Below are 22,998 nucleotides of genomic sequence, written 5' to 3' on the forward strand. Positions count from 1 at the left end.
GTGCACATACCTGCACATTGACATTAAGCTGCTTGGTCTCTAGGATGTGACGTATAATGTCTATGTATCCTGCCTTGGCTGCGTAGTGCAGACTGGTCATCCCGTCCTCACCCTGTAGCGAACAAAGAATGCTTGATCAAACACACAGGGGGGGTAGGTGATCAGAACAATACACAATGAGATCTGCATCACAATCCATGCATGGTATAAGGGAGATAATGTAGGATGATCCACAGAGACATAGACAGTGACAAGGAAGACAAAAAGACAACACAGCCAAAAAGAGACAGAGAGAGAGCAAGCCAAAAAGAGACAGAGAGAAAGAGCAAGAGAGATAGAGGGAGAGACAGAGAAAAAGACAAAAAGATACAGCTTTGGGTTTGAAAATAGAGAAAAAAATTAATACACTAATGAAATTGATACAATAATAACCATTTCTTGCTTGAAGCAAAAGAAGAACACCCATCCCTTGACGCCAAATAACTACCCAGAGAGAGCGAGACAGGCAGACAGACAGCCGCTAAGAGAATAAGCAACAAACATACCCTGTCCTCCACCTTGGCCCCGACCTTGATGAGGAACTGTACCACACTGAGATGTCCATTCTCCGCCGCACACATCATGGGGGTCCTCAGGTTCTTGTCCTGAGCGTGGGTCTCACCGCCAAACTGATGGGATAAGGAGAGAGTAAACGTTTTAGTAAGTGTTTTACGTCATTTGTAACACAACAAGGTCATATAAGTGCCAAAGATTAGGTGTTACAAGAGAGTAACAAACGCAAAAAAGAAGGAGGGGAGATAAGGACGATAGAAGTTTGATAGGAAAGAAGGAGGAAACCACAGTAGAGCACCCACCAACCAAATATAGCGGGTAAACGCTGTGTGAGTGACCATATTATCTAACCAAAACAAAACTGGAGGTTGGGTTGCAGGGAAATCTCCAACAACCTGTAACACATGCCCGGGGGAGTGAAAGTAGGAGGGTTTTTTTTTAGTTTACTTTGGTAAGTATTTTATTGCGCTCGCCGGTCATATGAGCACATAGGACACACTAAAGATTTTAGGTGGGTAGAAATTATTTTTGAATTTTGTCCAGGTGACAACCAAAGACTACTCTTACAGATTTTGGACCACTATGAGATCTTTAGTATGCGTATCTTGCACATGGGACCTCCGATATTTTTCACCCCTATCTGAGAAGGCTAGTTGTTAGCTCATACGTACCCTAGAATGAGGGGTGTGGCTGAAAGACAGCAGTAAAAAGGAGCCAACGAGCAGCAGTAGAAAGGTTGCAGAAAGAGTCAGGTGCTCAGAGAAGGGGGCAGGGGTGGGAGCAGAAAGTGGAGATAAAAGCAGACAGCAGAGCATTGTTAGAGAGCAGGAAAGGAAGTGAAATGAGAAAATTTTAGAGAAAAACACAATTTTCCATCGCAGTCAACTTTTGAACCCGCGACCTACTGAATGAGAGGCGAACACAGTAAGCTCTAGACCTTGAAAACCCCCTAGGAGGGTTTGCACAGGTCACAATTTAGTCACTTTCTTCCCCCCTCACAAAATTAATTAATCAATTAATTTAAAAAATAAATATAAATAAATAAATACATGAGCTTTGGAGAAGGGGGAGAGGGGGTGGGGGCCCGCCATATGCCTTTGTGTGTGTGTGTGGGGGGGGATTACAATGGGGGCAGCACGTCACTTAGTCTCATTGCTATCCCAAAGACTACAATAGAGGTCATAAGCTCTCCCCAAGAGAACGGCAGAAACAATAAGCGGGAAAGAGAAGACGTAGGGTCTACCAGGGGCTGTGGCTTCTCTCCCCCACCACCACCTCCACCACATGCACAATCCCCCCACCACCAATCACGGCCTGAGACAGGTGTGTCGTGCAATCCCAAGTGCGAAGACCACTCACCTGCTGTAGCAAGAACAATGTTCCCATGTGACCCGAGGTGGCTGCAGCGTGTAGTGCTGTCTGGCCCTCCTGGTTCTCATACCTCATGTTGGGGTCCATGCCGTCCACTGCAAGGAGGGTTAGGGGGACAAAAACAACACAAATCAGAGTCCATGGGTCTGCTAATGAGTTTTAGTTTGAGTAGAGAGAAAAAGCATGCTCCCACAATAAGCATTATTTTGTGCTGGGGGGGGGGGGGGGGGGGTTCAAATCCTTGTTTTAGTACAGAGAAACACATTGACAAACAAATGGTCATATTGAGGCGGAGAGAAAAACAGGGAACAATTCGGACCATAGGCAAGGAAAGAAACAAAATACGGAAAGATTTAAAAGGACAACCCCTATCAGAGGGCCCCCCCCCCCCCCCCCCCACCTCAACCATCACCCACAGACAGTTTTAGGAAGAGTAAGAGTTTAAGGGCTGCAAACACAAATAAGATCATATGTGTGCCAAAGATTAAAGGTATTACAATAGAGTAACAAACACACAAAAAAAGGAGAAGAGATCAGGACAACAGATGTATAATAGGAAAGAAGGAGCAAGACATACCAGAGCACCCGGCACCCAGAGACAGACAGTGTGGCACACATCAGTAATAGGTGAGGAAATGAGGACAGGACATCAGAAAAACCTAAAAATATGTTTGTATCTTAAAATAAAAGGCATCTTGAAGTCCTGAAGGAAACACAACAGAATAGACACATTCTCCAAAAAGAAACTTTCTTCAACACAGAGTTTCACAGTTTTTAATTAAATTTGTACAGAGAAAAGCACACAGGAGACAAAAGATGCTACCAACAACAAAAAATGAGCACACAGTCTGTCTCTCTCACCCAGCAAGTAAAAGACTTTCTCCATGTCTCCCTCGTACGCTGGTGTGTACAGGTCTTTGGGCAGAGTGCGGTATTTCTTGGGCCTATCAAACACAAACAGAAAAACAATATATAGTCACCAATGCATTAGACCCAGATATTACATTTAATAATATAATGAACTCAAATAATAATAATGCATTAAACACAACCAAAACAATCGGTAACATTAGTCATAAACAGTCGACGCAGACACAGACAACACAGTCTATCTAAACAGTTCTGTCAATTACATGGAAAACGATGACCAGTGTCAAATTAAATCATTTAGAAGGAAAGGAGTTATTCTGGGACAACCTCGGGGAAACAGGTCAGCTTGTACCATTGCCACTAAAATGGTAGCTTCTCATTCACTGATGACAGTTGAGCAATGAACTTCATAGGAAAATATCATGCTGATTTTGTTATTACCCATTCAAATGAATAAAGCATACAAAATTTTCAAAAAGGATTAACTATAAGATCTAAGACTGATTTTTGAAACAGCGTCCTCGTGACAATCACCTTAACTGACACTATGCTGGACCGATAACAACAATAACAACTGACACGATGACGTCTATCAGTTGTTAAGTTACAAGTCAGAAACACAGAGCACACGTGTGCACATACACACATACATGAACAGACAAAAGCAACATGGCGAGAGAAGAGGCTGACCTGCTGTCACTGAGGCAGCAGTATGTTTGTTTTGAGTGAAGAGAATCGCATCAACACAACGATGGTCATCTACTAGTCCAAGAAAAAAGCAAGACAGGCAGACAAAAATAATAGGGAAAGAAAAAAAAATAGAAGTACAACCTGCCAGTGGCACTCTACAACCATCCACTTTGAGGCAGAGGAGTCTGTTCAGAAAAAAAAAACCAACACAGATACACAAGCACAACACTACCCCAGAATCACCAAATTCTCTCTTCTCAGTATCTAGTTTTGAGTAATTTGACGTTTAAAAAATTTGAATTTCACAAAATGTCAAGCTTTTTCAAATGCAATTCGACTCCGAATAATCTTACTATTTTGATAGTGCAGATAGAACATTTGGTTTCTGACCTCTTGGTCCTAGAACCGATAACTAAAAACAGCCAAAAAATGTTAGAGAGAACTTTGCAATCTAAATGTAGCGACAAGCAACATGAAAATGAGAGAGAGGGAGAGGGCTCACCTGTCCTCACTGAGGCAGCGGTTGATTCTATTCAGAGCCAGCTGATCAGGACCCAGCAACATCGTGTCTGAAACAACAATACACACAAGAAATTCACCAGAGAGATCGTCTCTTATTAAACGTTTTACAGTGTTTGTAACATAATTAAGTCCTTGAAGAGCCAAGAATGACTTGAGAGTAACAAACGCAAAAAAAAAAAAAGAGGATGAAAGATAATGACAACAGACATTTGTGAGCGGCTCTGAGGAAACCCGTCGGAAGGTGCGAGAAGCTATTCTAAGATATCGCTAAAAATAGGCCCTGAACTTTATTTTTATCGAAAACTAAATTATATGAAATTCAGAAAGATAGACCATATCTACATCATATGTTTTAAGAAATTTGCTCAAAAGTGATTGAAAATATATTAAATAATTATTTTTGAGGACATATCGTCGCCGTATTACGCTGAATTCTTAGACAAACAGGGGGCATATTTACTCAATCGGATAGACACTTCTTTCCACGGGAACCCTCACGAATTATACATCAAAAGAGAGAGAATTTTATTGCCGTTTCGGGAAAACCCAATGCGCATGAATGTGTGAACATTACAAATAGTTCTGTGAGTTGCGCATGTTGTAGTTTCACTTCTGAAATGGTATTTGTCATGAATGCAGTTTAACATCTAATGTACTATTTCCTGCCGTTCAAACCAAATATGAACTGTTCCTTATTGACTTTAAGTTCTTTGTTCTGCTCTACGAAGTGTTTTTTTCCGAGTTTACTGTAAGTTAACTGATTGTTTTCTGTTTCCAAGTGGTCGAGCGCTTTTGTTTACATAATTTATTTGATTCAAGATGGCGGACCGATCAGCTGAGTGGCGTATTTCATCGATGTGGAACGATCTCAGTCGGATTGGAATGAGACAAATCAGACGAAAATGAATTGGATGAACTGATTATTGATTATTTCAATGCAAGACCTATTGATTGTGAAGACAGTAGATTCTAGTTTGGAGGAGGAGACACATGATGAACCAATTACGACGACGACCGTGGCCGTGACACACCCACACCCCCTGCTCATGACCATGATCTGGAATCTGGAACTTCATGAAGAAGTCCTGGTTCCTGTTCAACCAATTGGCATAACATCATCAGAAGGTAAGCAAGGTTTACCATACCCGCAGTCCCAGCTTCTATACTAGTCGGCCACCTCTATTCTCACCCGGGGTGAGAATAGTGCAGGCGAGTCTTTGAGCTATTCTCACCCGGTGCGCGTTCACCGTTATAGCCTAGATCTAGGCCAACAAATTTTGTGTTCACCCTAAACTACAGAATTCTACACTGTGATAACAGAAAAATTGTAGAATTCCATTACAACTGTAGCCTACTAAAAGCGTACAATTTTGTCTGTGGGCAGTGGAGAGAGAGAGAGAGAGAGAGAGAAAGAGAGGAGTAGCGCGACTTCCGGTCAAAACAAAATGGCGACCCGCGTAGTTCGGCTCGATTCGAAAAGTTAAATAGCCGTAGCATCTTTGTAGACAACCAAATTAATTTACTTTTGTGCTTTAACATCATTTTTTAACTCAGAGCCACACACGACTTCTGGCGCTCATATGACCTTATGCAGTTGCGAGCGCTGTAAAACCTCTATACCAAAACTAAACCCCCACACAGCTGAGCTTGTTTACCCACGGCTGCAGTCTCATGTCTTACTGTTAATGGACTCATGGTCTAGGTTTGGGGAAATTGTACTAACATATATATATACACCTTGGTGTTGATTTTATAAGAACATCTTGAATTAGAGACATGGATTCAACTTTTGATTGAGGGAATTATTTTTAAGATCAAACGACTAAGATAAAATAGGGATGGGAGCATGGACAAAGTAAAGGCTATGGTGTGACAGCGGTGCTATCGGTTGACCATCGGAAAGACACATTTATCCGACATCGTTCTGATGTTGGGTGATCATCGGTTTCCGATAGTGTGTGGGAACCCGACATCGTCCTGATGGTGGGTTGTCGTCGGTTTCCGATGGTGTGTCGGTATCCATCATTGTGCCGATGGTGGGTTGTCGTCGGAAACCGGTGGTAAGTCGGTAATCATCATCGTGCCGATGGTGGGTTGGCGTCGGAAACCGATGGTAAGTCGGTATCCATCATCGTGCCGATGGTGGGTTGTCATCGGAAACCGATGGTAAGTCGGTATCCATCATCGCGCCGATGGTGGGTTGTCATCGGAAACCGATGGTAAGTCGGTATCCATCATCGCGCCGATGGTGGGTTGTCGTCGGTTTCCGATGGTAAGTCGGTATCCATCATCGCGTCGATGGTGGGTTGGCATCGGAAACCGATGGTAAGTCGGTATCCATCATCGTGCCGATGGTGGGTTGTCATCGGAAAACCGATGGTAAGTCGGTAATCATCATCGTGCCGATGGTGGGTTGGCGTCGGTTTCCGATGGTGTGTCGATATCCATCATCGTGCCGATGGTGGGTTGTCATCGGAAACCGATGGTAAGTCGGTAATCATCATCGTGCCGATGGTGGGTTGGCGTCGGAAACCGATGGTAAGTCGGTATCCATCATCGCGCCGATGGTGGCTTGTCGTCGGTTTCCGATGGTGTGTCGATATCCATCATCGCGCCGATGGTGGGTTGGCATCGGAAACCGATGGTAAGTCGGTATCCATCATCGCGCCGTTGGTGGGTTGTCATCGGAAACCGATGGTAAGTCGGTAATCATCATCGTGCCGATGGTGGGTTGGCGTCGGAAACCGATGGTAAGTCGGTATCCATCATCGCGCCGATGGTGGCTTGTCGTCGGTTTCCGATGGTGTGTCGATATCCATCATCGTGCCGATGGTGGGTTGTCATCGGAAACCGATGGTAAGTCGGTAATCATCATCGCGCCGATGGTGGGTTGGTAATCATCATCGTGCCGATGGTAAGTCGGTATCCATCATCGTGCCAATGATGGATTGTCATCGGAAACCGATGGTAAGTCGGTATCCATCATCGCGCCGATGGTGGGTTGTCATCAGAAAACGATGGTAAGTCGGTAATCATCATCGTGCCGATGGTGGGTTGGTAATCATCATCGTGCCGATGGTAAGTCGGTATCCATCATCGTGCCAATGATGGATTGTCATCGGAAACCGATGGTAAGTCGGTATCCATCATCGCGCCGATGGTGGGTTGTCATCAGAAAACGATGGTAAGTCGGTAATCATCATCGTGCCGATGGTGGGTTGGTAATCATCATCGTGCCGATGGTAAGTCGGTATCCATCATCGTGCCAATGATGGGTTGTCATCGGAAACCGATGGTAAGTCGGTATCCATCATCGTGCCGATGGTGGGTTGTCATCGGAAACCGATGGTAAGCCGGTATCCATCATTGCGCCGTTGGTGGGTTGTCATCGGAAACTATTATGACAAACTTCAGTTTTGACCTAAAAATTAATATTTTGACCGGTCATTTACTTTAAAATTTTATATTAAATGAAAGTTTCCTCATAATATGTATCTGTGTACATGTTTTTAATGTTTATCAACTCTGGAAAGCCCTCAGAGTACAATATGTAGTTCGTTCATAACAATTACTACAAAAGAAAAATACTGATTAAAATACATACCCATACACTTATGATAAAAATCAAAATATCAGAATGTAAGCAAGGTCTAATACATCCTCAAGTTGGGTTAAAATTAAAAATACATCCCAAAACAACTGTAAATTACATGGAATAAGGTTTCGTTCATAACCATTATGACACAATGTCACGTTCATAACATGATGACAATCCATTATGACAAGCATACTTTTGCCTCTTCTTCGCTTCTCTTTTGAGTCATCAGCACGCTACTCTTCCATGTTCATTCCACCATGTAAAAGGATGTTGTGAAACAGTGGGAAGTCCCTCATAAAGTGTACGTCCACAAATGGCACCTCAATGCTGTGGTATCAGCATTATTTGCTTCTATGCATTGTCATCATGGAAAATGTGTTCCCAAAGTAAGCAAAACTTTAAAACCTGTTTTCTCAAAATTTGACACTCGAACCCCTGTTCGCTTTAAAATGCCATAACTTTTCACAGAATGCTCCAATTGCTTTCAAATAAAGTGCAAAATGCTCGGAAAAGATGTGTCTTTTAAAATATGCAAAAAAGTTCATTTTGAAATTTTGCACCTTGTGAAGGGTTTTCTCAGAGCCACACACATTTGATAGGACAATAGGAGCAGACCACACTGGAGCATCCGCCATCCACCCACTTGTCGAGATCATCAATCGAACAAAGTATAGTTTTAAAATACACAAGACAAGAAAAACTTGTGAGAGATGTATGGTAAAACAATACACAGCTAGAAGATAATATCATCTACACACTGGGCAATGTTAGAATGCTTGAAAATGGTGAGTCTGGAAAGACAATTTTGTTCCAGACAGCTAAAACCACCATTCATAGACTAGACTACTGGTCACTAGAAGATGGTGGATATAACAATACACAGGTAGTAGTAGTAGTAGTAGTATAAGGTTTTACGGCGCTCGCAACTGCTAAGGTCATATGAGCGCGCGAAACACAAGTTGTTCACCTCTGCGAAAGTTCACTTCACGACTGGTAACTAATTTACTATAAGATGCTAAAAAGTTAAAATATTCAAATTCGGTGTAAACACATTTGTGATCTAAAACAACTTTTAAGTAACAATAAAAAATTTTAATAATATCAGATTCACTTTACAACTCGCCATAAAGGCCAATGGCCTTTATAAAATTTTAAATTCTGCTGGGAACAACGACGGAGAAAATATCCTGCAATTTCTTGCATTTATAATATTTCCTTCGGATCTCTCCAAAGTCTAGACATTCTGTTAAAATGTGTCTAATGGTAAAATCTGTGTCGCATCCGGCACAGAACGGCTTCTCCTCTCCCTGTAGGAGGTATTTGTGGGTCAGGGCCGTGTGTCCGATGCGCAATCGAGTAAAAATGACTTCGTCTCTTCTGGAGAGATCCGAAGGATTTCGCTGTTCTAGTCTGGGTTTAATTTCATATAATTTATTATTTTTCTGGTTTTCCCAGTGGCTCTCCCACAGACTGGAGGTGTACTTTTTGACTTTATTTCTAAAGTCACGTCTGTGGGAGAGTGTTTGTCGTTGATCCCAGCAGAAGGGATGAAGCTTTCTTCGCCAGGTCGTCTACCTGCTCGTTTCCTCGGATGCCCACATGGCTGGGTATCCATGCGAACATGATGTTTTTTCCTGTTTCGGATAGTGTATGGATTTTCTGTTGTAGCCCAACTATTTTTGGGTGTAGGAGTGTGTAGTTTGTGAGTGAAGTGATGCAAGACAGAGAGTCAGAAAGGATAAGGAAAGATTTGTTAGGGAATTTTCTACAGAGTCCAGTGCCATGTCAATGGCAGTGGCCTCCGCAGTGAAAATGGAGGCTTCAGGATGGAGTCTCCTCTGGTGTGTATTGTTGGGAGATAGGGCTGCGGCGCCCACTTCATTGTCTTTTTTGGAGCCATCCGTGAAGATGAGCTCCGCACCGGGGTATTTATCTATTAGTTTTTTGTATTCTGCTTGAAAAGTTTTGGTGTTTGTGCTTTCTTTGTTGTGTGTGGTCAGCTGTAAATCTACTTTTGCCTTGGTGAGGTGCCACGGAGGGAGGTCGGGGAAAAGAATTTGTTGGATGTCTTGTTTGGAAAAGTGTAAGTTTTTGAGGTCCTCGAGGATTCTGAGGCCGAAAGGTTTGATGAGTTTTTCGTTGTTTTGGAATCTGTTTCTGGTTTCTGGATTTGTTTGAAAAATGCTGTTGTGCGCTGGATTTTCCGGTGTTGAGCTCTGTTTAACTGCGTATTGTAGTGAGAGTTGTGTTCGTCTGAGTGAGAGTGGTGGTATGTTGGCCTCGGCCTGGAGGCTCTCCACCGGAGAAGTGCGGAAAGCCCCCAGAGCGAGGCGGGATTATCTCTCAACACCAGTAAACCCAAACCACGAGCACCATCTACTAAACAGTTTACTGAAACTAATGCATCACAACTAAACAATTTTCAAAATATTTCACCACTTACTCGACTTTCTTGTGGGTCACAGCCACTCAAGAAAGTACCTTACTTGTAACAACTGCTAAAAAAAAACAACTGACCAATTGCACCACAAGTGTAAAAATTATTTTCCTTATACGTCGCATCCACGCAACAATTTACCTACCTAAACTAACAGACTTGTTGGAAAGCCTGAGAGTCTTTGCCTTTGGCTCATTTGTCGACTTGCTCTTGATGAAGTTCTTGTCTGGGCCCATGCGAGCTGTCTTGCGTCTGGAAAGAACACGTCTTCTTAAATCACATGATGAATGACAGATGGCTTGTTTTGTTCGAGAGTAAGTAAGAGGTGCAAATCAAAACAATAACAGCACATTTAGTGAAGGGAGAAGTCAGACAAATCAAATAAAAACAACAAAGAGATAGAAAAGCTACCAGTGGTATCCTCCAATGTCCAACCACCAGCACACATCAATGTCAACCCATACATTGCCAAGGAGACCTTACAACAGGTTTACCAGACTAATCAAGAGCGACAGACACAGGCTCAGACAGGTTGATCGACACAGGCAGACAGACACAGACAAGCAAATCGAGAGAGGCAGAAGACAGACAGGCTGATCAAGAGAGGCAGACAGACAGAGACTGGCTAATCGAGAGACAGTCAGGCACAAACCCAGACAGGCTAATCAAGAGAGGCAGACAGACAGAGACTGGCTAATCGAGAGACAGTCAGGCACAAACTCAGACAGGCTAATCAAGAGAGGCAGGAGAACAGAGAGGCTGATCAAGAGAGGCAGAAGAACAGAGGGGCTAATCAAGAGAGGCAGGAGAACAGAGAGGCTGATCAAGAGAGGCAGAAGAACAGAGGGGCTGATCAAGCGTGGGACTCACTCTGCCTCCCTGCGTGCAGGGCGTGAAGACACCTTCAGCTCCTCTGGCTTCTTCTCCTCAGAGAGGCGCAGGTCGACCTCACACTGGCTGGTCTCCTCGCCACAGTGGGGACAGAAGTACTTGCCCCCGCGGTAGAACATGCACTGCTTGTGGAAGTTGTGCACCGAGGACTTACCCTCCCGTCGGCACTGCAGGAACTTGCCCTATCACACACACACAAAGACAGGAAGAGTGTGAGACATAGGCAGACTGTATTTTTGTTATAAGAGTTCTATGGCACTCGCAACACAATAAGCTCTTATAAGTGCCGAAGAATAGAAGCGTTACAAGAGAGTAACATACAGAAAAAAAGTAGGAGGAGAGACAAGGACGATAGATGTTAGGTAGGAAAGAAGGAGCAAACCACACCAGAGAACCCAACAACCACCCACATGTAGACTGTAAGACAAATGTAACACCCAGTGCCCATTGGGGAATCAGTTCTCTGTCACAAACCGATCTGCCAAGTCACAACCTTGAAAACAAACGAGTTTGTTTTTTAAGGTTATCGTCGACTTCGTTCGGTTGTGCCACAATGGTCACTTTTCGCCCTCAATCTGGCAAGCCCCCGCCTACCAAACCAAACTGAACCGATCATACAATAGACACATTTTGTCAAACTTTACTTATCCTCTCCAGCAGCCATCTTTGTTCAAGACCTTTGGCCTATACATATACACAGAAAAACAGATCATGAGACACAGACAGGCAGTTAGATTGTAAAACAGACTGTTTTAATTTTAGTAAGAGTTTTATGGCACAAGCAACACAAATAAGTCATAACAAGTGCCAAAGAAAAGAGATGTTTCTGAAGAGAGTAACATATAAAGAAAAGAATGAGGAGAGCTAATGGCAATAGATGTTTGGCATGGAAGCAGGAGCAAACCACACCACAGCGCCCATCAACCATAGTACAATCAAGATAGAACAAACTGAGGGAAAGAAAAGAAAAACCAATCAGTGACTCCTTCAAGACATCCAAACACAGACAGTGCGAAACTGAAACTGGCAACCCACAAAATTCTCCTCCTTCCATATATCATGGGTCTCAAATCAGAATTTTTAAAAAGGAGGAACTTTCCGCTTGATTGCTACAGAAGACTACTTTCACGAGACACCCATTATTATTATACTGTTTAAACCTAGAACGCTGAAATAAAAACCATCAATTTATCAAAGCAAGGTTATTTCAAACCAGTTTGAGGGTTTGGAAGATCATTTCAAGTAAAAGAGCCACTTACAAATATTTACATTCTAGAGTAAGTACAGAAAGTGGTGGTGCATTACTGGGTAGCGGAGTTTAGCGGAAGAAAAGGTGGTAGCAAAATCCGCTTAATAGCGGAATATTTACACCCATGATATATAAAAGCAGGACCTACCAGTGGCACCCCCCCCCCCCTCCCCAAAAAAAAAAAATCAAAACTAGTACACTGGCAGCAAATACCCTCTCCTCCCCACAGACCCCTCACCTGAGTACAGAAGTGACCACAGCCTGGACAACACTGGTGTAGCTTCAGCCTCCTGCGGTGTACCTCACACACAGCCATGAATGGAATCTTGACCCCTGGACGAACCAGCTGAGGGTTGGTCACTTTGTTACAGCAGCCTAGCACCTGTGGACATGCACAAACATAACAGTTTTAGTTTTAGTAAGAGTTTTACGACACTTGCAACACAATATGGTCATATAAGTGTCGACGAACAGATGTGTTACAAGAGAGTAACATACACAAAAAAGGAGAGATAAAGACGACAAATGTTTATGGAAAAGAAGGAACAAACCACACCAAAGTAAAAGAGAAAGGAATATTCATTCTATTGTGAACATATTACTTCTTTGTAATAGTTAAGCTCTTCTGTCTTCCCTGTTGCACGCAGAAGATGTAATTTAATCCCCAATCCCCCCCCCCCCCTGGAATTTTTTTTCTCTTTGTCTGCTGGAAAACTGTATCCCACTCTCAAGCCCGGTTGATCAAAACCAGCCAGCCTAAATTCCTAAACCCTGGTCTAAATTGTGCTTCTAGAAACATAAAATATTTACCCCCCAAAAAAATGCGGAAACGGAGAGATTGGCAAGTCGGCCTAAAGCTACGAAATTGAAATCAGTCCTGTAGAGAGAGCCGCGTCACTTGTGGGTAACTGACCTTGTGGTCCACAGAGTCGAGGGCCTGGCAGTAGGTGAGGGAGTTGGTGAGCTTGCTGAAGGAAGCACCGTTGATCTTACAGCTACACAGTGGGATCACCTCGCTGTCCTCCACCTGACCCGACACGGGCTGTGGGATATGATTTGTTCGTTTCAATATGAGTTTTAAAGCACTTGCAACACAACAAAGGTCATACAAGTGTCGAATAATAGGTGTCACAAGAGAGTAACCAACGCAAAAAAAAGTTGGGATAAAGACGATAGATAATTAATAGGAAAGAAGGAGCACACTTTGATGTACAGAAAAGTGGGAAGACATGGAATAACATCAAGAAGCTAGCCCAGGATAAAGAAAAATGGAGGGTGTTTGTCCATGGCCTATACCCTGGTGCAGGGTGAGAAAGGCAATGATGATGATGATAAAGGAGCTAACCACACCACAGCACCCGCCAACCACCAACTGAGACACAATTACATCCACACAATTTAACCATTGTATAGATCAGGGAAAGATAACGACAAACGGACAGAAAAGCACTACCTATGGCACTTTCCAACCAACCGGGCTGTTGGACTGCATCCACAGACAGAGATAGACAAACACACACCTAGACAGACACATACACAAACAGAAACACAAACAGGTAAGAGCATAGAGATGAGCAGATGCATAAACATACAAACTGAGATGCAAACGAGCACAGACAGAGGGCAGGGGAAAAAAAGGTCATTAGTTCACATAAGACACTTTAGACTACAAAAAAAAACAAGGGTATCATCTCCTAATTCCACCCCCCCCCCCCCAAACACATTATGTAATACATTGGCATTTTCCATCTGCCCACATCTATGTGACACACAATTTATACCATCACTACGCTCCCCTGTGACAGAGCTATGTCCCTGTAGTCCCCCTCTCCACGACACCATCACACAAGGCACAGTTATGACTCTGTACTGACCCGTGTGAGTCCCGCCGCGACCGCCATCTCCGAGGCCCCATTGGAGGTAGGTGTCTTGGGCGGGGTGAGGCAGGAGACGCCGTTGGGCACCACCGAGGCCTGTGGCTTGATGAGGGAGTAGCTGGACTTGATGGACGAGCTGCGCGACGAAGCCACTGACGTCTTGACCAGACCTGGCAAGCTGGCTGCAGAGCCTAAAGTGACCACGGGTAAGAGTCCGGCTGCAGAGCTAGGCACCATCTGGAGCAGCATGGGCGTGGAGGACATCTGAGACGGGTTCATGAAGGAGGCCACGCTCACGCGAGCGAACGTGTGGGGCTTGCCCACCAACAGGGCACGGAGGGAGTCCGAGCTCACTTGAGCCACGGCGGGTGACGACTTGGATTTGGCTGACGTCGACGAGGATGATGGCGACGAGGATGATGATGAAAGTGAAGATGAGAATGTGCTGGATGCAACGGAAGTGGACGAGGATGAGGATGAAATCAAGGACTTGGTCTTGAGCTGTGAGCTGAGGGCAGAGGAAGGCTGCTTGGCGCCAGGCACACCAATGAAGTTTGTGGCACTGAGCGAGACGGGAAGGGGGGCGCCCCCGGGACTGGGGGGCACAGTGGTGAAAAACGTCATGGTCTGAGGGGAACCCGGGGGCAGGGAAGTGATGGGGACTGCCGTCATCCCGGGGGGTAGGCTCCCCACACTGATGGCTTTAGCCCCCACAGGGAGCGTGGAGATAAGTGGGAATGACCCCAATACCCCCGAGGCCGTGGGCTGAAGCACCTTGCCGCCTAGACCAGAGGCAGTGGAGGGGTGGGCGTGTCTCGGCAAGAGAGAGCGAAGGCCGGGTGCGGAACTGGCATGTTGGGCCACCACCATTACGACTGGCGATTGGCTGTTTGCGCCTGTCACACCATGAGACTTTAAGCGACCAGTGGAGGTAACAGAGGTCGCCATGGACACTGAGGCTACAGGGAGGGAGGAAGCTGTGGTGGCAGCCACCAGCAGTGACACAGCCTCAGCACTGCCATCTTTCCGTCGCTTGCCTGGGACAACACAAAGAGAGAGAACAAGAGAGTCAAAAATACACCAAATTTATAAACAACTCAATCAGCAGAGGAAAGGTTCAGACATCTCATACCCAGACAACTTACTATAATTGATGGCAGAGGAGGACTGGTCAGCCAAGAAGGCATACACATAATACTCATTCTATTTGAGATTGGGATTTGAGGAGGGAGTGTCAAGTTGATATCACACAATACATAAACATATATCATTTGGGGAGAAAGAGGAGGTTGTGCATTAGGCAGATATATACACAAAAACAGCAAACAGGCCAGGATGGGAGAGCTATGGGAAGGGTTCAGCCCCTGAGCACACTCATACATACTGAAAAAGAATGCTGAGCAATGTTCTGTGCTGTAAACAAACATGTGCAGTTTTTAGCACTTCAAATTCTAAAACAAACCCGTAATTCAATAGGTGAGATTCCACAAATCCAGGAGCAACAAGAACCAGTAACTGTTCAAGCAACACGGCTGGTTCAACAAGACAGCATTGCAATAGCAGAATTCCACACCTCCTAATGTAAGCTTTCCACTTCCATAGAGAGAAGACAGGCCACAGACACCATAATGTAACAATATCAATACTAATAACGTTGATCATTTTTATAATAGCACCTAGTCTTGTATGCGCACAGCTCTGGGCGCTTAAAGCTGCTGGTAACACAGAGTTCCCTAGGATGCGTCCACAACTCAACGGGTATCTAGGCATTCAAATCCCCACAACAAGGAGTGCTTGTTCTCGGAAGGATCTTTGAGTATTTACAGCACTTGCAACACAATTTAGACATATGCAAGTGCAGATGATTAGCCGTGTTACTAGACAGTAACATACTAATTTAATAAAAGGAGGAGAGATGAGAACCATAGATAGATGTTTGATAGAAAAAAGAAGGATAAAAGCGCACCAGAGCTACCACCACCAACACACTACAAATTTCCACAACACGGAGTGCTTGGACTGTGATTCTGGTGTCATAGTACCCGTACAATACAGTCCTCTACACCTACAATACAACAGACACATCTCTAAGAATACAACACACAGGTCTCTAAAATCACAATACATTGAACTCTAGAAATACAATACAGGTCTCCAAAACCCACCACACAGAGCTATAAGAACCCAGCACACAGAACTCTAGCCTTAAAAAAAAGTCCCCCCCCCCCCCAAAAAAAGAAAACATACACAAACACACACACACATCTCTTCAAACAAAACACACAGACTTATCTATAAACACAACACAGAAAGCTGAAGTCACAAAACTCTAGCAAGACAACACAGATCTCTAGTTTGCTTGGGTGTATAAATGATGTTATGGATAACTGACCACACACGCTGGTGACACGATAATGAGTGACACAGGAAGAGATGAGATAGAGAGTATAGAGACAGTGGGAGGGGAGATCCAAAAGTATCCAGCGCGTGACCTGGTGAGACATTGAGAAATTCAGTTCAGCATAGTCTGAGATGAGGGGCGGCAGAGACATTAAACACAAACTAAAGGGAGACACAGAGGTAATTTAGCACACGTTGGGAGGAGATACAGTGACATTGACATTCAACATAGCAGCGGAGGTGAGACGGATACAAAAAGAAGCACAAAAACAGCTGTGATTTTTTTTCACAGCTAAGAAATGTCTACTTTCATTTTTCAAAATGAAAAAAAAAAAAACGGCCACTGAAGCTGGGGTCTTTTTTGTTTTTGTAAGCATTTTACAGCACTTGCAACACAATTAGGTCATATAAGTGCCGAAGATTAGAGGTGTTACAACAGAGTAAAAAACATAAAAAAGAAGAAGGGAAGATAAAGATGATAGGAAAGAAGGAGCAAGCCACACCAGAGCACCCACCAACCACCCACGAAGCAGGGGTCACCAGCAAGCTGAACTTTTAAAAAAAATTTACTGCAGGTAATTTTCTTTTTTATAATGTACACTTTCCAAACTATTGAGCTTTCAGAAACAGTGTGGTTACCCTGCAAGTCACCTGAGGCTAATTTTACAATGTTTTCAGGGTCTTTACCACTCATAGTAAAAGTACTAAAAAAAGCCTACAAAGTCTTCAGACACCACAAGCTGCTTTCACAGATACAGAGACATTTAACTTTTAACACATGGTAAGTGGACACACTGGGACACTTAGACATTTTACACAAACTGTGTGGTGAAAGACAGAGACATTTAATTTGTTTTAGTAGGTGTTATAGTGCACTTGCAACACATTCGTCACAAAAGTGCCTCAAAATAGGGGTGTTACAAAAGAGTAATAAACACAAAAAAGGAGGAGCAAAGACAAGGATGATAGATATTTCACAGGAAAGAAAGAGAAAAATGATACCAGAGAATCTGCCAACCACCCGCCCTGTGACATTCAACTTTTCACACAGATACAAAGACATTTAACAGATGGTAAGTGGAAACACTGAGAAATTTAACACAAACTGTGTGGTCAGACACTGAAATATTTAACACACACACTGTGAGGTGAAACACTGACACATTGAATTTGAAAACAAACTGTAAGATGAGACACTGACACATTGAGCACGAGCTGAAATACTTTACCTTCTTTTTGCGGCTTTGTTTGCACTTCATCATCAGAATCAGACAGACATATAACATCGTCTAGAGAAAACAAAACAAGGAACACATCATGAACCGGCTAGTTCATACCTGCTGGACAATGGTCAATGGGCAAAAGCAAACAAAAACACACCTATTATATCGAACCAACAAAAAACAAACATGCTTAAAATCAATCTCATAAAAATCAGCAGCATTTGAGCGTGTTTTCATGTCACTGGTTTTGATATTTTAAAATTCTATGTATACAAGTTCTGGTTGAGGTCACCAAAAAAACTGAAAAATTATATGTTAGCAGCTTTGTATCCCAGTAACCCCGTACAGACCATACATAATTACCTATTAACTGTCTGGATGATCTTACTAAAGACCTCCTACAGCCGAAGCCCACAGCCATGCAACCCCTCACCCCACCCACCTTTTTTCCCCCGCCTCCTCTTTGGCAAAAAATCTACTCTACAATATAGCATATATTCTAGTGGGACCTTTTATTTACAAAGACCTTTTATATTCATACAAAACTGACTTCATTATAGAATTCATGAAAAAATGGTGATTTATCAATATATACCAATTTCTAGAGGAACTTTACATTCATAAAAGACCATTTATATTATATGGCAAACAACTTACTTCAATAATGAATTCATGAAAAAATGGAGATCTAAACCAAGGTCCTAATAAAAACCTCTTAAAAGCACTGTACCATGGTTCTATTCAAATTGGCCACTTCACACAGCTGACACGATCTTCTCAACCATGCATGTTATATCTTTTCTAAATGCTTTAAAATTCCCTGCAACATGAGTTTGACAAAAACCACTTGCTGCACCAAAACAAAGTGGTCAAGTCACAAAATGACCCCACAGCATAAGCACCTGTTCGTTTCACATGCACAACACACCACCGCACCGGTGCTGATACTTTCACAATATTTCTGAGCACACTTTCACAACATGCCATATATCGCTTCTTTGTTGATACAAATATTACACACAAATGCACTTTTGCCAACACAACATGCACAAATGTATAATAATATAAACAACCAGACAGATCTAACACTGTTCTTGTCAACAAAATGAAGTCGCCAGCGTATACATGATTGTTTCAGACAGCCTGGTAGCTGTGTAAGATGTATCGTATCACCTTGTGCAGCACCATAAAAAAATGTGTACCTATATTTGGGGGAGAGGGAGCGAACAACATACCACAAGCTGCTGTCTTAGGCATTGCTGATTTTTAATACTAAACGTTCTTTTACCTTGCATTGCAGGCATGAGCGGAAGGTAGTAGAAATTATATGAGGAAGCATAATGCCGGCAAGGATGCAAATGTAAAATCTGAGCAGGGTTGAGCCTACATTAAAAACTTCACATGAAACAGCTTCTTAGAACATAAATGAACATATTGAATCAGCAATGCTGCCATACAAATACAGTCCATGCCGGCTTTAAGCACGGTCATCGGTAGAAAGCTTAAGCGTGCTTAAAGCCGAAGCGTGCTTGAGTGCTAAGTAGACATATTCCAGAGATTATCATGTCGAAAATTTCTTGTGCTATTTCCCTTTGTTTGTAAGTAGGCCTATAGCGGTCCCGCAAAAGTGTGCACTGTTATTTAGACACCCGCAATGGTAAGTTTTTGTTCGCTTGTTTGTTTTTGTTTTGTGGTCGAATGGGAAATGAAAACTTAATTCAGACGGCCAGTTACAATACAGCACACTAGGCCTACACAATGTCTGTGCGTACCACTGCCCACTGTGAAACTCATACCACCGCCTTCATCCCACCTCGCGCGTGATACACAATCAGGATTAATGGATAACGAGGGTCAAAGGTGAAATCGCAGCCAGCCTCCCTTTCGCGTCTCCCCGACTCTCTTTGTATTTTTTTTGGTCGTGTGTAGCTTTGGCCTAGGCCTAGGCTAGATCCTATGTCCGCGCGCGCGGCTGTGTGCATCTCTCTGCCTTCCTCTCCGCTGTGTGAGTGTGTGTGTGTGTCCATCACTTGCGTTCTTTGTGTTTCTCTTGACACACTCCACTGCTGCGGTGTAAACTGTGTTCGAACTTCGATGGGTCATCATGAAAATATTGACTGTCTAGTAAATGAAGCGTGCTTGAAGCCGAAGTTACCGTGCTTAAAGGCGTGTAATTTGTATAGCAAAAATTCGGTAAGAGCCATTTAGCGTGCTTGAGTCCGAAACGTGCTTTAAGCCGGCGTGCTTAAAGCCGGCGCGGACAGTATAGCATCTCAGCATAGGCAAGGGCAAGGGTGATAGACCTGTAGGACACGAATAATGCACTGGTTTTTTAACTGTTGATAGCACATGGGGGACTTAAATGGCAGGTGCTGTGATATCAACAATTCACACATTAGGAAGCCACCAACTGAAAAAAAAACCCAACTAAAAATAAGTCCAAACTAAAAAAAAAAAAGAAAGAGAGATGACAAACTAATAAAAAGTACCAAGACAAAAAGAAGTAAGCCAAACAAAATTTAAAAAACGGTCTTTATGTACCAACAGAGTCGTGCATAGCAGTCAAACTGTGGTTTGATTGTGACCAGTATACGGCAAAAACTTAACAACTCACCCCGACGTTTTCTTGGCGTTCCTTTCCGTTTGACGCTCGCTGAAAGTTGAAACAACACACAGAGACATGACTTTATGCTGGAAATCTACTGGGATGGGCAGAGCGTAGTGACTGAGTGGACTTAGTACGAAGAGGAAGATTATGAGGCCATAGGCAGGGACACATTTAAGTCTTAAAACGCCCGAGTCATTGATGGTAGGTGCTTGAGTCAATGATGGTGGGAGAAAAAAAAAAGTGGGAGGGGGGGTTGGGGCGTTTGGCCCGTGAAGAGCAGCCACTCATTCCCTGAGAGTTAGGAACAGAAGATGGCTAGACACACATTGATACAAAATGCTCTGGTCTAAAAGTGTGACTACCACATGAGGTCTCTATTCTGGACTGACATAATGCGCTCTGGCCTGCAAATCCAGCATACATTGTGCTTGAAATCCATTAGAAAAACAAAATTTCTAACATTATATCAAACCCTGAAACACACTACGTCTTAATCGAATGGCAGGTTTAAATGCATGTTATTTAATACAAATTACCTCTAAAAAAAAAACAACACCCACCCTACAAATAACACACATTACGTCTTTCACAATGCACACATGACACCCATACTTCATGAAACACTTCAACGCATATTATGAAAAGTGTGCATAACACATCCAATGCCCGAGATACCAATGGCCTGTGTCAAAGGTAAGGGGGAAAAAAAGGAAGAAACAAGTCACTTGAACAAATAAAAACAACTAATTTACTAAGCCCAAAATGACACTTTCACTTCCAATTTCAACAGAAAACACTTCCATATATATCTCTTTCATGAGCAAAAACAAGAGACATTCCTAAAACATGGATTAACAACAGAAGCACAGGGAGCAAGCAACTACTTCATACATGCTACTACTGAACTAACAAGTTATAATAGCTTGTTCACTTTCGTCTGCCCGCATTAAAAATATTTGTAGCTCATTCATTAATTTACCTATGCCCACGAAAATTTGCATGGCACTTCTACAGGCCAGCGACCACACAAAAATTTATTTTTTCAAATCTTCATCCAGTCATAAAAAAGTCTTTCTCTTTGAGCCCTATATTAAAAACCGCTCTTTGAATGCAAACACAGGATAGGTAGAACCCCCCCCCCCCCCCACCCACCCCCCGCTGTCTAGACATGGCCACGTGAGTCTCGAAAATTATTCACCCTATCTCTTGAATCGTGTTTCTTTGGCCAATATTAAAGTGTGGTGTTAAGGGAAACATGTCAACTTTTTGAATGTTTTTAGTGTGTATGCTAAAAATACCCTATTATTTTTTTACCTGCTTTAGACTTACATCAAAGAAAATGAATTTTAGTTTGCAATGACCTTTATGAATGGGATTTTAGATTCTGTTGGTCATCCAACTTCAAGACCCATACACGCAGAGATTTGAGAAGATTAAACAAAGCGATTTCATTTTATCATGTTTAAACCACAGTCAGTTGAAAGTGAACGAAAGCTGTAACTACTATACCAGAATGTACACTTCACACTTACTTTCTATGATGGGCTTGTTGGGTGGAGGGGAAACAATCTGTGAAGAAATGAAGAGCGAAAAGTTAATGTTTCTTCTCATGATGTTATGTCTGTTTCTCCACACAACCCATTATTAAACATTTCCTCGTAATCAAGACTTCAACATTTCCTCGTAATCAAGACTTCTTGACTCGTCTCATACAAACCGCCCAAAAGTTTTTTTTACATGGAACTGTCATGAAAATATAAATGATGACTTTTGCTAGCTAAATTTTCTTTACTCTTCGGAAACCGAAACCCCGCTACATTGCAGAGACTTAAAATTCTAGAAAATACAGTTGAAATTGTCCGAGAAAGCTATTCATTGTCAAGGACAATTATATATTGCATATGTGTTTTTTACATACTTGTTGGCAGCTATGCAAGGAGAAGAATGGGAAGTGATTGTCCACATGATTATCACTGTGGCCATAAGAGCAGGTCCATCTGTTCCTTTGTCTTGTTAAAAAAACTCACTAGATTTGCAGGGGGTTTTTTATAGGAAAAATCGAGATTTCAGTTAATATATATGTTCATTGACGCCTGTGTAATAAAGTGTATGTGTCATGACGCAGTGGAATCAGGCACTTGTCAATTTTTGGACATATAGAGTTATTGATACCATCTTAAAGGTTGTTCATTTGCCTTGCTTTAGATGAAAAAAATATCCATTTATCTTGAATAGAAGTCACGATATTTGCGATTGAAGGAGGTGGGGTCGCCTGGTTTTAGAAGTAAAATTAATGAGAAAATGGCCACCAAGGTTTGGTGACTTCCATAGCTTAAGAGTCCTTGGAAACTGCAAATTTACATTTTTTGTGCCTTTAAATTATGTTTTTCCATAAAATCCACACATAAAAGTGATTTTGAATGGACACCAAGTGTTGAGCCAAAAAAAAAAATTTGTAGAAAAATTCCAAACTGGCCGAAAAATACCCATTTCTCAGATTTCATTATTTTGACGAGCACCTGATTTCACCGCGATGCCTCACAAATTTAAAGACAAAACAAGTCCGCACAAACTCCATGGGAAATTGGAAATGCAGAAAAGGAGGGAAAAAAAAGCCAATACTGATTTGGGGAAATGTAAAAAAATAAAGCAATAGTGTTGATACTCTGCATATAGTGAAAAACAGCAAAGAAGCTGATATCTTGAGCAT

At 42.7% G+C, this 22,998-nt stretch overlaps 1 protein-coding gene across 1 annotated transcript in view; it reads right to left on the minus strand.

Annotated features, from left to right (window-relative positions):
* The window catches only part of LOC101856179 (serine-rich adhesin for platelets), a 61,881-nt gene that overhangs the window by 28,576 nt on the left and 10,307 nt on the right, over positions 1–22,998 (minus strand). The window contains exons 3-15 of the mRNA XM_013082481.2: positions 21,821–21,857; positions 20,295–20,333; positions 17,687–17,746; positions 14,055–15,094; positions 13,094–13,222; positions 12,419–12,562; positions 10,911–11,113; positions 10,186–10,292; positions 3,986–4,052; positions 2,785–2,867; positions 1,912–2,018; positions 546–668; positions 11–112 (exon numbers count right to left, since the gene is read on the minus strand). Coding sequence (XP_012937935.2) covers positions 11–112; positions 546–668; positions 1,912–2,018; positions 2,785–2,867; positions 3,986–4,052; positions 10,186–10,292; positions 10,911–11,113; positions 12,419–12,562; positions 13,094–13,222; positions 14,055–15,094; positions 17,687–17,746; positions 20,295–20,333; positions 21,821–21,857 — 2,241 coding nt within the window. The remainder of the gene's footprint in view (positions 1–10; positions 113–545; positions 669–1,911; positions 2,019–2,784; positions 2,868–3,985; positions 4,053–10,185; positions 10,293–10,910; positions 11,114–12,418; positions 12,563–13,093; positions 13,223–14,054; positions 15,095–17,686; positions 17,747–20,294; positions 20,334–21,820; positions 21,858–22,998) is intronic.

The sequence above is a fragment of the Aplysia californica genome, unplaced genomic scaffold (assembly GCF_000002075.1).
Source record: "Aplysia californica isolate F4 #8 unplaced genomic scaffold, AplCal3.0 scaffold00176, whole genome shotgun sequence".
In the NCBI taxonomy this organism is placed as follows: Eukaryota; Metazoa; Mollusca; class Gastropoda; order Aplysiida; family Aplysiidae; genus Aplysia; species Aplysia californica.